A 16,134-nucleotide genomic window follows, 5' to 3' on the forward strand; every position below is an offset into this window, starting at 1 on the left:
TTCTTTCATTAGAAAATATAATTTTGGTCTGTTTCAACAGAATGGCACGATTGACAGACGATGGTTTTTAGAATACATTCATTACACATATATGATAGTAGATACGGCCTCTACGTTCTAAATACACCTTGTATTAATTTGGCACATCTAAAGCCATTAAAATCGAGGGTTTCGTTGAGCAAGCCTTCGGACGGTTACTGGTGTTGTTACGTCACTATATTTCAATAAATGTACTACAACCTCTTACTTCATCTAAGACCTGAATCGAATAAGCTATTTCTATCCTAAAGCATATGTCGGTATTGGACTTGTTTTACAGCTAGAGAAATTATACGAATTACATATAATTCGACTAAGTGCGCTCGCGCAGTATTTCGTCATATGTTTCCACGGCAGTAATCATGCCATCAACGAGAAACTTGTACATGGAAGCGTGATAATGACATGTATCGAATGAATTCGACCGACTAGGGACTCTTGCGAGTGGGGTGGGACAGAGGAGTTTAGGGAGGGTCGGTTGGGGGAGTTTGGTGGGGTGAATTGGAGGATTTTAGGGGGTCAAGTAGTCCCCTACTTTTTTTAGTGGGACTAGTTGGGGATTTCGAGGGGGTCAGTAAGGGGAGTTAAGGTGGTTAGTTGGAAGATTAGAGGATCAGTTGGAGGAGTTTAGGAGGGTCGATTTGAGGAGGGAAGGTCAGTGGCAGTAGGTGTGCAGGTGGCAATTTAGGAGCGGAAGAAGCGCACGGCCCGCACGACGTACTGGCGGCAGATGGGGCACTCGGCCAGCTGCTTGGAGCAGGCGGTGCAGGCGGCGATGTGGCCGCACTCCAGCAGCACGCACTCCAGCGGCGCCGCCATGCAGATCTTGCAGCTCTCCTCGAACGGCAGGTTGTCGATCTCTGCAGGAGTGACGGGATTCATAAATAGACGCTTCACACTCAACTGCCCTCAACATACACAATACACAAACACCCAGAACACGACAAACATATGGCCTATACAAATATCTGTCGTGAGCGGGGATTAAGCCTGCGTCGATATGTCAATAACGTTACTTAAGAGACAAAGATAGCTTAACTAATAATTTTGGTCTAAACTTTATATGTACATTTTTGGATTTATAGACTATATGTTTCCTATGATGAGTAACGACCGAAGCTTAACGTGCTCTTCGAGGCACGGTAGGGAGACTGACAAGGACAGACATCCGAACCGGAAAGAAATATATTTACGTATATAAATATCAATCTCGATCTGGAATCAAACCCGCTAACCGTCGGTGTTTTAGGCGACCATTCGAACCACTACACCAAACCGGTTGTTACTTGTTTAAAACGGTCATATACCAGAAAGCAGTGCCTCACCGTCCCGGTACTTGGCGTGGTCGGCCCACAGAGGTGTATAGTGTGCCTCACCGTCCCGGTACTTGGCGTGGTCGGCCCACAGAGGTGTATAGTGTGCCTCACCGTCCCGGTACTTGGCGTGGTCGGCCCACAGAGGTGTATAGTGTGCCTCACCGTCCCGGTACTTGGCGTGGTCGGCCCACAGAGGTGTATAGTGTGCCTCACCGTCCCGGTACTTGGCGTGGTCGGCCCACAGAGGTGTATAGTGTGCCTCACCGTCCCGGTACTTGGCGTGGTCGGCCCACAGAGGTGTATAGTGTGCCTCACCGTCCCGGTACTTGGCGTGGTCGGCCCACAGAGGTGTATAGTGTGCCTCACCGTCCCGGTACTTGGCGTGGTCGGCCCACAGCGTGCGCGCGCGCTGCAGCAGGTCGGCGCGCTCGAGACAGCCGCGGAACTCCACGCGGTTGCGCGCCAGCAGCTCCTTCAGCTGCTTCACGCTCAGGCGCTCCAGTTGTGACGGCTGGCTGATCTGTTCCAGCGTCAGCTGGCTAGGGCTGTCTGGAACATATATGAGGAACGATTCGAGCGCTTATTGAGCAAACTGTTTAACAATGTGTTATAGTAATGGTTTGCAGCAGATAATTCTCTTACACTTGTGGACGCGGGTTCAATACCCACTCAAGAAAAACATTTGTGTAATCCATATATACAGATGCTTGTCGTTGTCTGAGTATTTGTACTTGTTATTTATGTGTTTTCGGACCTCCAATACAGGAGAAAATCCTATTGGCCTAGCTAGGCTTAGCTGTTGAGTGTGAAGTGTTTGTATTATTTATTTTTAATTCAACTAGGTACAATCAAATTCGTAATATTTATGAAAATACTTTACTGGGCTTTGTCTATAATAATAAAGGGTCTCATTCTTATGATGTAAAGTTAACACCGAGATTAACTAAATAGTACAAAACTACAATGCTATAAAGCAAAAGGTAAGTACAGACCACTGCCTTCGACGGACGGTGCGGACAGCAGGGGCTCGTCCTGTAGACTGGCGGTGTCGCTGTCGCGTGAGGTGGCCGACTCGCTGCGGCGAAGCTCCAGTTCGGAAGCTGCGCGCCGCGGCATGCCCTCCGCGCCCAGAGCACCCGTCGCACCCGTCACATCCGTCACATCCGTCACATTCGTCGCACCCGTCACATCCGTCACATTCGTCGCACCCGTCGCACCCGCCACACCCGCTGCTGTCAGCAGCACCTCCGAGTCTGACAGTAAAACACGCACTTTTAGTTGCTAGACATAGACTTGGACGCATAAACAACTATAGCTGCAACTTTTTCGCTAAGGGGATGTCTTTTAATATCGATTCGTACATATGGCGAAGGAAGCGAAACGAAAGTCTATTTTTTGGAACTGTCTTATTTAGTAAATAAGCCCTTGCCAATACGTAATTAACGTTTTTTCCGCATTTATCACTCACATTCACAACACATTAGCGTACAGACATTTGTAAAACTCAATTTACTATTTATTTCACTAAAAAGAAATAATAATTTATCATGTTGTTGTTTTAAAATTTATCCCCAATAGGGAAAGGCAAAGGACTATAATCCATACAGCCTAGTCTGAATAATAATTTATCATTTTAAACACATAAAAACAGTTAAAATACGAATTTAGAGAGTACAGATAATTAATATTTTTGAATATGACATTTCAATATCTTTTTTTATAAGGCAAATAGGGATGTGGTCATAATATTTTTGGAGGTGAATGAATATAAGTGAATGAACAGCATGAGCGATAAAATAAGCCGTGTCCTTTACCTATATTTTAAATTTTCACGAAACATAATTTGTTAATAAGTTATAAAACAATGTTACCGTAAAGCGATTTGTTGTTATGTTTTATATATTGTATTTTTTCTTTTTCTCTATGTTGAACGTAAAAAAATGCTTACAAAATATTACAAATGTCAATCTTTTATAGTAAGTGTTTATTGTAAAGGTTTTATTTTATATTTTGAATATTTCTGAATATCAATTTCACCCTGAACATTTAGTAGTATAGCACATAACACTGGCTAAAAGTTTACTGTAGTTCACAGGAAAATTTAGTGGGAGCATAGGATGAGACTTAGGATTATCCAACGAGAGCTTCGTGAAACACTATGTTATTAGTCCTATTGTTTAGATGTTAGAGTGTGCCGCCGGCATTTTTTATTCATAGTAAATACAAATAATGTGACAATAATACTAATAGCGTCGACTTTTTTTTCTAGATACAGGCCACCCTAGTGTGTTGTAAATTGTATTCGTCTTTTTACCGATCATTTTACATAAACGAAATATAAATTTGAAAAAAAAATATTTTTTTTTTTTTGTAATTCTGTACCTCTACTAATTCTTAGCAAAAATATTCAATATATTATCAGGTTTTGAAATCTGCACCAATTTTAATCTCACCTCGCACAATCGCAACTAGCTAGCTAGAGAGTAATAGTACCGTTGGGTAGAGGGTCAGCGGGCCTCGTGACGAACTCCCAGCCAGTGTCGTCGAGGTCCTCTATCTCGAAGCAGTCGGTGGTGTCCCGCGCGGGCACCTCGGCCTCACACTCGCCTTCCTCCACACCACTCTCACTCACTGGCCTCATCTCAGGTACAGGGACTCGCATGTCTCGTACATCTCGCTCACCACCTGATAGAACACATTATTAAATGTTTGCTCATTAATTGCGTAAACCAACCAATAAATCAGAATTTTCCAAGAGATATTATTTGAAGAAGAATCTGACAGAGGTTACATACATATATTTTTATCATCATCGATTAATATGTGAGTAGTAAAATTATTCAACAACCAGGAATACAGCGGCATGATGGGTTATGTTCTTACTTTTCTTGTCTATGTTCTTACAGGCCTTTCTGATTTCCAAATTGGTCAGTTCGTTGTGACAATTTTTATAATATCATATTGATATACCTGGCGTGGGTGTAAAGCGTCGGTCGGGAATGTTGACATTAGCTTCAGTTGAGCTTGCGTTCGCGTTTGTTGGAGAATGTGCGTGCGATGAATTAAAGCAACTACCTGCAAAGTTAATATACAAATTATAATTAAGAAATATGATCACAAATTATACAAAAAAAAAAACTCAGTACAAAGAATAGTACATCCATGTATAAATTTTAAATAATGTATTTAGCGAAATCAAAGAATTTATGAACTAACTTAATATGACTTTGTGGACCAATCGGTAAAAGATATAGTTAGTATTGTTGACAATTTTTACAAATCCGAAAGCACCAGAAATAATAGATTAATAAAGTATAAAGAACCTACTTCTATTAGGTGGGGGCGCCGGATGTGCTGGGTTTCGTAGGTCGAAGGCTGAATTGATGAACTCATTGATGTTCGATGTGATGCCCTTGAGCGTACTGAAGGGACTGGCACCGGAGCGCGGCGCGCGTCGTCGGTACGCCGCGCTGTTTACGTGCGATACACACAAACTTAGCAACTCCTCTTTCTCTGGAATGTTTTGATATTTATTGTTAACAAGCGTAAACAGTCTTTATTATATGTTCATTTGTTCAGTTTATTATACAGTATATTACATGATGCGTTAACGCAATTGTCACAACAGCTTTTGATTGCTGTTGCGATGCCAATCGCTGGTTCAATCTCCTCGCATGGCATACATTTGTATTGGCCATACAGATGTTTGCCGGGGTCTGTGCGTTTGTGCTTGTGTACTGTGCGTGTTTCTGGATCCACGACACAGGAGCAAATTGTAGTGAGGGGCAGTCGAGTTAGAATTGTTTATTTATTTATTTATTTATTTATTATATAATTGTGTTTGCTCGCAAACGAAAAAAAAAACCGACTTTAATTACATCGACGAGTAATAAATACAACAATAAATACAAGTATATCGACGAAAAAATAGGCAAGTAACTACGCGTTATCAAAGATTACTCAAAAAGTAGTTATCAGATTTCGATAAAATTTATATGTGACCACATGATAAGCATCAGCTTTCGATTAAATTAAAAATTATCAAAATCGGTATTTTCGAGAGTTTCCCTCGATTTCTCTGGGATCCCATCATCAGATCCTGGTTTCCTTATCATGGTACAAAAGTAGAGATATCCCCTTTCTAACAAAAAAAGAATGATCAAAATCGGTACATCCAGTAGAAAGTTATGCGGTATAATACAACGCAGGTCGACGAAAAAAGCGTCAAGTAAAAACGCATTATTAGATTTAACTCGAAAAGTACTTTTGTTAGAAAGGAGATATCGCAAGTTTAGTACCATAATAAGGAAACCAGGATCTGATGATGGGATCCCAGAGAAATTGATGGAAATTCTTGAAAATCCGCAATAACTTTTTACTGGGTGTAACGATTTTGATAATTCTTTTTTTGTTGGAAAGAAGATATCCTTAGTTTAGTACCATGATAAGGAAACCAGGATCTGATGATGGGATCCCAGAGAAATCGAGGGAACTTCTTGAAAATCCGCAATAACTTTTTACTGGGTGTACCGATTTTAATAATTTTTAATTTAATCGAAAGCCGATGTTTGTCATGTGGCCACATATAAATTTTATTGAGATCTGATAACTACTTTTTGAGTAATCTTTGATAACGCGCAGTTACTTGACTATTTTTTCGTCGATCTACGTTATATTACTCGTCGATGTAATTGAAGTCGGTTTTTTTTTCGTTTGCGAGCAAACACAATTATGATTAAAAGAAAATTTGTCGAAATCGGTCCACACGGTCAAAAGTTTGATGTAACATACATAAAAAAAAAATACAGTCGAATTGAGAACCTCCTCCTTTTTTGGAAGTCGGTTAAAAATGTAAACTCTATACCTATAATAAAACTGTAACTGATATCTCTACGTAGGAGATATTTGAAAGATAAATAGATGATGATAATAAAAATAATAACAATTTTGTTTTTGTTCAACTTGATTGTAATGACATCAATACAAATGTATGAAGGGTTTTCATAGGGCTATAATAGAAAAATATAATTTTTAGAATTTGTTCGGTCCATCTGTGTGTTTATCTCCATATCACGCAACACTCTGAATGAAATATTGTGTGGTCTTTGCAGTTTTATTGCAGGAGGTCTAATTTAAAAACTGGTACATCTTACACCTTAATACGCCGCTTAGAGACCGTCTATCTAGAATTCTAAAATGAGCGTAGGATTTTTAATAAAGTGACGTCACCAATATGACATCAATATCTTCAATATAATCATGTTTGGGCTATACGTCGTGATAATTCGTTTCATAATAAAACTATTTTAGAGTTGCGGAGAATAGCCCGTGGAAAATCAATCAATCAATCAATCAATCAATAAAACTATTTTGGATACAAAACAATCACTTTAATTTTTCAACACTTTTATCCATAACTTAAACGTTACACTCGAGGACAATATTTTAATGAATATAAATTTTAACATTAATACTCCGACGACTCGAATAACAATAATCCTAGCGTGACCGTCTTACCGTATTTAAGGCTACAGACACTGCACCAAACATAAAAGCAACATTCGTTTTTTTTTTCGAAAATCAAGCGAAATAATTATAAATATTTCAGCTAGTTTCGTAAAAAAATTGTGTTATGTATTAGTCACAATCAATCATATCTATGAGATCTTCGAGGACGTTATTATCCTTAATAAAGATATAACAGTATCTCTCAGAATTTAAAGATTACTAAAAATTATTGTGTAATAAATAGTAATGAATGATCTTTATTATATCTAGGCCTCTATATGGAAATATAATGTATAGTAAGATGATAGAATTACATCATCATTACAATCTATACAGTCCACTGCTGGACATAGGCCTCCACAAGCTTACGCCAAAAATAGCATGAACTTATGTGTTTTGCCCATAGTCACCACGCTGGGCAGGTGGGTTGGTGACCGCAGGGCTGGCTTTGTCGCACCGAAGACGCTGCTGCCCGTCTTCAGCCTGTGTATTTCAAAGCCAGCAGTTGGATGGTTATCCCGCACTGGTCGGCTTTTTAAGTTAGTCGCCTCTTACGACACCCACGGGAAGAGAGGGGGTGGCTATATTCTTTAGTACCGTAGCCACACAGTACAATTACAATACATATAGATAGAATTACATAGTTATTGAGTATGGCGAAAGCACCACACTTCTTATCCGATTTTCGAAGGACCAAACACTGTTGAGGTTGCAAAGCTTCTTAATTAAACTTCAATTGTTTCCTCGGTTGTTATTTCTTTATTTCTTATTTCTTCCTTGTTCTTGTTTGAGTGCGGCGAATGTTCGTTTGAGAGTGACTGGCTGTTGCTGGGAAACGCGTTATATAGCGTTTCCCACACCCCGGTAACAGCCGCATAACGGGAGATGGCTAGTACATTTCCCGCGCCTTTGCATCGGGCCAATGGCGGTAGGTCTAGGTCACGCCATTTGCGTTGACCAATCACAGACCTGCTTCTAGGAGAGTGGGCAACATAACGGTACATGTTGGCGACAAGTACCAACCTAATAGGACGGTTAATAACGGTAGATCTTGGCCCCGCCCTTTGCGGAGTACCAATCTAACGGACCCGTTTGATAACGGTACATCTTGGCCCCGCCCTTTGCAGAGTACCAACGTAACGGGCCCGTTTGATAACGGTATATCTTGGCCCCGCCCTTTGCGGAGCACCAACCGATCGGACCCGTTTGAGACAAGTACCAACTTCAGCCTGCGTTTGGTAGAAGGGGTGTTTTGCCTCACTTTCTGGCCCGTATGTCTATTTCATACTGTTGCCCTCTCTCTCTCTCTCGTGCCTGTTGCCATCTCCTGTTTTCTCGCATACATTCGTCTTACTCTTACATTATTTTTACAATATGATTACATAGCTTAATGTCTAAGATACAATTTACTTATATCTATGTATCTTACGTACTACTTAATACTTTATTTTATTAGCCTACTTATAACTAACAAAAACAATCAATTGTGACGTAAGCCGTCCGTAACATTCTCCCCCCGGCGTAGACTCTTCGCAGCCTCTCCCCTCAGCAGGACGGCGATCTTCGTTGCAGGTCTCCGGAACACACCTCCCTTGGTTCGCACGTCGGCCGCTCGGACGACGCCGTCTGGTCCCGGATACACTCGTACGATGATCCCCCTGGGCCATGTGTTGCGTGGCAGCGTGCCGTCGACGATCATGACGAGGTCGTTCGGCTGCAGCTGCGGTCCCTCCATCCTCGATTGCCCTCTTGGTATGAGTGTCGGCAGGTACTCCCTGAGCCATCGTCTCCAGAACTGGTCCGCCATCGCCTGTGATCGCCGCCATGTGCTGCGATCCGCTTCGATACACGGCCCCGTCCTAGGCAGGCCTGTCGACGACCCCATTAAGAAGTGATTTGGAGTTAAGGCTTCTTCCTCTTCGTAGTCTACTGGAACGTGCGTCAGCGGCCTCGCATTTATGCTGTACTCTGCTTCCGTGAGTAGTGTCTGAAGCACTTCCTCCTTCGGAGACTTCTCCTTCAACGTTGTACTGAGCGCCGCTTTAACAGACCGCACCAATCGTTCCCATGCGCCTCCCATGTGTGGCGCCCCCGGTGGTATGAATCGCCATTCTGTCTCATATTGTAGACAGTAGTTCCGGAGCTCGGGGATCCATTTTCGATAACAATCTCGCAGCTCGACGTCGGCGCCTCGGAAATTCGTGGCGTTGTCGGAGTAAATAACTCGCGGCCAGCCCCTTCTGGCGGCCATTCGTCGCAACGCCATAATTGCCGAGTCCGTTGATAGAGACGGTACGATCTCTAGGTGCACTGCTCGCGTTGTTAGGCATGTGAACAGTGCACACCATCTCTTCTCGTGCCTCCTTCCGATGGTTACCGTCAAGGGACCGAAGTAGTCCACACCACAGTATGTAAATGCGCGGTGCCCCGGATCAATTCGTTCCGCAGGTAGGTAGGTCTCCCTTCGGTAGACGCCTAGGCGTCGCTTTGTACACCCGACAGAACTGACAGCCCTTTGCTATCTTTCTTACTGTCGGTCGCAGGCGAAATATAACGAACCGTTGGCGTAGGTCATTTACTACGCGCTCGTTATTCGCGTGCCCGGCGTTCCGATGTCCGTTGTCTATCAGTAACCTTGTGAAGGAGTGCCCGCCGTCTAATATCACTGGTCGGTTGGAGTGTGTTGTTACCGTTGACGCTCCAATGCGTCCTCTTGCTTTTAAGATGCCGTCTTCTGTTTCCGGGTCCAACTTCGTAAGCTTGCTGTTTTTACGAAGCGGCTGTTTTCTTTTTAACCTGTTTAACTCATCGCCGAACGACTCCTTTTGAGATTGTCGTATCCACCTCGCTTCGGCGTCTTTCATGTGCGCTACTTGCAACGGGATGTCTCTCTGTTTTTGTTTGAGTCTCTCGATGAATAATCGTACCATGGCCGTGGCTCTTATTAGCCTCTTATACGATGAGAACCGGCTGATGTCGGGTAGCGTGACGTCATCGCTAGTACTCCCTTCTGACGTACTGTACACTACTTCGTCGCTTCGCTCGCCGTCCGGTATCATTGTAGGCCACTCTTCCTCAGGCGTTCTCAAAAACGAAGGTCCATTGAACCAGCGGTCCGTTCTGCTTATCCGTCTGGTTCCAATGCGCGTAGCGTCGTCTGCTACGTTGTCGTCTGTTGATATCCATCGCCAGTCGTCTCTATGTGATAACTCGGCGATTTCAGCAGGCCTGTGTGCCACGAACGGTGTGTACTTCTTGTCTTCGTTTCGGATCCAATGAAGCACCGTTTTGGAGTCGGTCCAGTAAACATCCTTGCTCGGTTTCCATGTGTGTTCTTTAACTATCACACTGGCCATCCGAGCTCCAATAACCGCCGCCTGCAGTTCTAGCCGCGGTATCGTTAACAGCTTTAACGGCGCCACCTTTGCTTTTCCCATGGCATGCGCTACTTCTATGGCGCCGTCCTCGTGACGGATCCTCCAGTAGGCTGTCGTCGCAAAGGCTTGTTCACTAGCGTCGTTGAACACGTGCAGCTGTACTTCTGACCCCGGTGCTATCTCCCTACTGTAGCATCGCGGCAGAGCCAGGGCGGAGATGTCTTCTAGACCGGTTACCCACTGCTGAAACTCTTCAGCTTCGTCGCTTGGGAGCTCTTCGTCCCATTGCACCTTCTTCAGCCACAGCCTTTGTAGGATTATCTTCCCTACCACGGTGTACTAGCTAATGAGTCCTAGTGGATCGTAGACAGACATGACGGCGCTTAGTGCCTCCCGCTTTGTCGGCACTCTACGTTGAGTTTTGACGTCTTCCGGGACTCTTTTGATGTCCGTATTGAAGCCGACAGTGTCCTCTCTCGGGTTCCATCTGAGCCCGAGAGTCTTCTCCATTTGGTGCGCCGTCAGTCGGACGTCTGAGTTCTTTGATCGCTTAACGTCCGGTATACTCTCGAGCACCTTTGTGCTGTTCGAGTTCCATCCCCGCAGGTTAAAGTTAGCCCTTTCATGTATTCGCATGACGTCCCGTATCGTTTCGATCGCTTTGTTTTCGTCGTCGAAGCTGTCTAAGTAGTCATCCATGTAGTGTTTCTCCTTTATGGCTCGCGCTGGCTCGGGGTACTCGTCTTCAAATTCGGAAGCGTTGTAGTTTCTCACGCTGTGAGCGAGAAACGGTGAACACGACGCTCCGAATATCATTGACGTCATTTTAAATGTGCGCGGTTTTTCATTGGGACCGTCTCGCCACAGGAACATCTGTGCCGATTGATCTTCGGGGCGGATCTTCACTCGTAGGAACATTTCCTCGATATCCGCCGTGACCGCGATCTTCTTCTCGCGGAACCCGAATAATATACCGGTCAATGATGCTAGCAAATCCGGTCCCTCCAGAAGGCAGTCGTTCAAGCTCACGCCGTCCACTCTGGCCGCTGCGTCGAACACCATCCGTACCCGTTCTGGCTTGTTTATGTTGACGACGGCGAAGTGTGGTAGGTACCACTTGACGCTGCTTGCTTGTTCGCTACCGTCGCATTCCTCTGCGTAGCCCTTACCGATGAGATTCGCGACTTGCTTCCCGTATTCGCTTTTGAATGCGGGCTCCTTGCTCATTTTCTTTTCGAGCGTGCGAAGCCTCTTGAGCGCGTATTCGTAGCTGTCGGGTAGTACCAGGTTGTCAGTTTTCCATGGTAACCCGACCTCGAACTGATCGCCTTTTCGTTTGATCGTCTCCTTTAGGATCCGCTCCGCTCTCTTGTCGTTCTCACTGACTCGAGTTTTGTTCGTTATTCCCAGTGAGTCGACGTCGAAGTGTTTCTCGACGAGCCTTTGCAGCTGCAAATCGCTGGCTGGGGTGAACACGTGGAGCACAGATTCTTCTTTCTGCATTATAATCCTTTCGGGCACTGAACCGTGGATCACCCATCCCAGCATGGTTCTCGATGCGGCTGGTTCGTTGTGTTTACCGGTACGCAGTTGTCTCGACACAATCAGGTGCCAGTTGTCAGCACCGATCAACATCCGAGGCTTGACATCTTCGTTGACGGTGTGTCTCACGACGCCTCGTAGATGTTTGTATCGAGTCAAATTATCCGGTACTCGCTGCCGACACAGCTGCAACCCTTTGACCGTTCTTGCTGTAATCTCGTGTTTCACATCCTCGTGTACGCCTTGGATGTGGAACTTCACCGTTGCGCTGCTCACTCGTCGATCTTCATTGATACCTTTAAGCTTGAGCGGCTTCTTCGGACCCCCTTTGACGATCTCGTATGCCAGGTCTTCGTCGATCAACGTTACTGTAGACCCTTCGTCGAGGAGCGCGTCCGTGATGACCTCCCCCCGTAGACCACTTAATTTTACCTTGCAGGTCTTCAGTAACACGGTTCCTGGCATTGACTTTGTTGCGACATTCATTACTGTCGCCGGTGTGCTCTGTTCTGCACACGGTTCTTCCTCTTTAGGAACAATTTCTGTTTTTTTGTGCAAAATGGCGTGGTGTGGCATCTTGCATCCATCGACTCCGCAGAGTTTTGCCTGGCATGTGGCTCTGCTATGTTTCCGCTTCATACATCTGAAGCATAGCCGCTGTTCCTTAGCCCACTTCCACACTTCATTCGTAGTAAGTTTCTTTAGCTGCGGACACAACGGGGTATAGTGACTCGTCGACTTGCATCGGAAGCACATGACTGATTGCTCTTCACGCGTTGCTTCACTAGTAGTAAATACCCTTTCTTTAACCACGGTCCTCTTCGTTGTTGGTCGCTCCCTTCTGAGAAACCCTGAAGCGCCGTGTCTACCGGTGTGCGTGAAACGTAGCAGCTTGTCTGCTTCCGCCATCAAAAACTCGGCGAGCACCGTTATCTCGTTGTCACAGGCGATTCTCTCTTCATTCACCGCCGCGTGTTCCGCCCATTTGCTTATTAAATGCGGGCTAAGCTTCTCCATGACGTCCCTTATTAATAGCGGATTCTGGAGATAACCTCTTTTGTCTACACTCTTCATTGTGTAGACGATGTTCTGGAGCTTGACGGCTAACTCGTTCAATTCTCCGCTGGAGCTGCCGACCCTCGGAAGTCTCTTTAGATCTTCCATCGCCTTATCTACGATGTATTCGGGCCGGCCATACTTCATTTCCAGCGTCTTCATAATAAGATCCGGGTGAGTTGCCGTGTATAGCTGAGAGAGCACTATCTCTCTTGCTTCCCCTCGGAGGCTATTTCTTAGTCGGAGAAGATTCTCTGTTGCGCTGAACTTATACAGTCGCGTCGAATCTTCCATAGCCGCCTTGAAGGGAAGCCACTCCATGATGCTACCGTTGAATGGCGGGAGGTCTGACGTCTGTCGCGGCGGCGGTCTGGAATGGATCATCTTCTCTAACACGTTTGCCAGCTGTTCGATCCCTTCCCCTCTTTGTTGCATCCGCTCCTCCCCCCGCACTTCCGTTGCGAGGGGAGGTTGTACGTCTGGCTCCTGTGGTTGGTTGGTAGCTTGACTCCTATCGATCCATTCGCAGACTCTTTCATTTTCGTCTATGGTCGCCGCTTCATCCGCTTCTATCGCCGAGATGTTCGCCTCTAATCGCCTTTTGATTAGATTTTTGTGTATGTTCAGGCGCTTTTCTTCGAGCTCCGCTAGTTGCTTTTCAGCCTCGTACTCGGCTAATCTAATGCGGGCTATAGCGCTGTTTGTCGACCGCCGAGAGCGCACAGTACCTGTAGGCGATAGAGGCCTACAAGACTGTGTCGTCTCTGTCCGCTGTGACGACGACGGTTGTGCGCTATCTCCTTCTAGCGGGGCGAGGGGCGCCGGGGGTGCCATAGAAATTCGCACCGGCGATTTTTCTATCGCTCTTCCTTGCGATATTGTTTCTACGGCTGTTGATGGTGATCTCGGAGATTCTTCGTGGATCTGTTGAAAGGTGGCAGAATTTGCTTGTAAGGCGCGTTCCGATTCACCGATTCCCGATTCTGATCTGTTCTTGCGGCTTCTTGTGTAACTTGCCATGACGCTGATTTTTTCTTTTTTCTGTATCCGACGTTCGAAGGACCAAACACTATTGAGTATGGCGAAAGCACCACACTTCTTATCCGATTTTCGAAGGACCAAACACTGTTGAGGTTGCAAAGCTTCTTAATTAAACTTCAATTGTTTCCTCGGTTGTTATTTCTTTATTTCTTCCTTGTTCTTGTTTGAGTGCGGCGAATGTTCGTTTGAGAGTGACTGGCTGTTGCTGGGAAACGCGTTATATAGCGTTTCCCACACCCCGGTAACAGCCGCATAACGGGAGATGGCTAGTACATTTCCCGCGCCTTTGCATCGGGCCAATGGCGGTAGGTCTAGGTCACGCCATTTGCGTTGACCAATCACAGACCTGCTTCTAGGAGAGTGGGCAACATAACGGTACATGTTGGCGACAAGTACCAACCTAATAGGACGGTTAATAACGGTAGATCTTGGCCCCGCCCTTTGCGGAGTACCAATCTAACGGACCCGTTTGATAACGGTACATCTTGGCCCCGCCCTTTGCAGAGTACCAACGTAACGGGCCCGTTTGATAACGGTATATCTTGGCCCCGCCCTTTGCGGAGCACCAACCGATCGGACCCGTTTGAGACAAGTACCAACTTCAGCCTGCGTTTGGTAGAAGGGGTGTTTTGCCTCACTTTCTGGCCCGTATGTCTATTTCATACTGTTGCCCTCTCTCTTTCTCTCGTGCCTGTTGCCATCTCCTGTTTTCTCGCATACATTCGTCTTACTCTTACATTATTTTTACAATATGATTACATAGCTTAATGTCTAAGATACAATTTACTTATATCTATGTATCTTACGTACTACTTAATACTTTATTTTATTAGCCTACTTATAACTAACAAAAACAATCAATTGTGACGTAAGCCGTCCGTAACAATAGTATTATATAAAGCCAGTTTACTGGATTTTATTAACTATTGCTACACGAAGAATAGTAATATATAGCCCTTAATTTTAACTTGTATATTGTATATTAATTCAATACAGGTGAAATCATGCAAATCTTCTGGTAGTTTTATCTATACTTATCTATACATATGTCACAGACATGCTATTTAGAGATATTTTATATTTTATCATACTTTATATTATAATAGCTTAAGTTTAAGAATGTTGTGTTGCAATACATAATTTAAAAAAGAAATAAATAAAACTAGTTTTACATATTAATATTTAAATAAATAATTAATATATGAATAAACAGTAGAGCTCACTGTAGCGGATTGGGAAATCAACATTCCTAAAGATCATAACAACAAAATTAAATATTACTATCTAACAAATGAATTTAACAAAAATGGCTATGCTAATGGCTAATAATTTATATGCGGTAGAAGTAGGAGCGAGAGGTATACCAGCAAAATCTCTCTATAATCTCTGAAAGACCTTGGCCTGTCGAGAACTGCAGTAAGTTCTATTTTAGAGTGAGATTCCTACCAAATTTGGCTAGGCCGGGCAAGCAACTCGAGCAGTGATGGTGAGCGTTCATGCTCATCTCAAAGGGGGCCTCTTAAACCTACACGTCACAAAAACTGCTCTATTCTCAGTTTCTCCCTCTGCCACACGATGGACTCAACACCCGCACAGTGAATCCATGGAATGCTGAAGAAGTTTGTCTCAAAATGAGCTCTACAAAAATAATGATATCTAATCACTACCCAATCATTAGTAAAAGAGAATTCTGTAGTTAAAATATGTAATATAGACAGTATTTATATGTTCTTCTTTAATTCTATTCATATTTTCAACAAAATATGTCAAACTAAATAGTATTTCTTACTTGTACTCGTGCAGTTTTTCTTTTTGCATCTTATTAGTAAAATAGTTTGAGACTGTTTGAACGCTTTTCAGGGTTTTTATTCTAAGTAAAAACTCTGTTCGACATTCGAACGGCAGTGGACAACGTACCGTTACAAAAAAAGTGGTAAATTTAAATCAAAACGTCAGTTCGTTTTTAGATCATTCTAGACTGTCTTATCATACTATAATTATTCTGACATCAGCTACTCACCGACGCATCCTCTAGTGGAAACGTTCTGTCGTTGTAGGAAACATTGGAGGTCACGTACTTTCAGATGAGAAATGCTCTGCCTGTATAGAGGGCGAGTCGAGAGTACCCTGCAGGGACCACACATGGTACCGCCACCTCTCCGTAAGCAGCCGCTGCAGTAGAACCGCTCGCATTCAGAACAAGCTCGTTTTCTTTTAAATACGCTGAACTGCACGGCACAGCTTTCGCACGGCAT

General features: G+C 44.3%; 1 protein-coding gene across 1 annotated transcript; it reads right to left on the minus strand.

Moving 5' to 3' along the window:
- Positions 1-16,134, minus strand: LOC123653774 (E3 ubiquitin-protein ligase rififylin). The gene is made up of 8 exons (XM_045589757.1): positions 15,900-16,134; positions 4,683-4,868; positions 4,326-4,430; positions 3,849-4,040; positions 2,577-2,608; positions 2,348-2,474; positions 1,722-1,904; positions 1-899 (listed from the first exon to the last, which is right to left on the minus strand). The coding sequence occupies exons 1-8, from the start codon at positions 16,132-16,134 to the stop codon at positions 724-726; spliced, it is 1,236 nt and encodes a 411-aa protein (XP_045445713.1). The 3' UTR covers positions 1-723.

This window comes from Melitaea cinxia, chromosome 5 (assembly GCF_905220565.1).
Source record: "Melitaea cinxia chromosome 5, ilMelCinx1.1, whole genome shotgun sequence".
Taxonomy (NCBI): Eukaryota; Metazoa; Arthropoda; class Insecta; order Lepidoptera; family Nymphalidae; genus Melitaea; species Melitaea cinxia.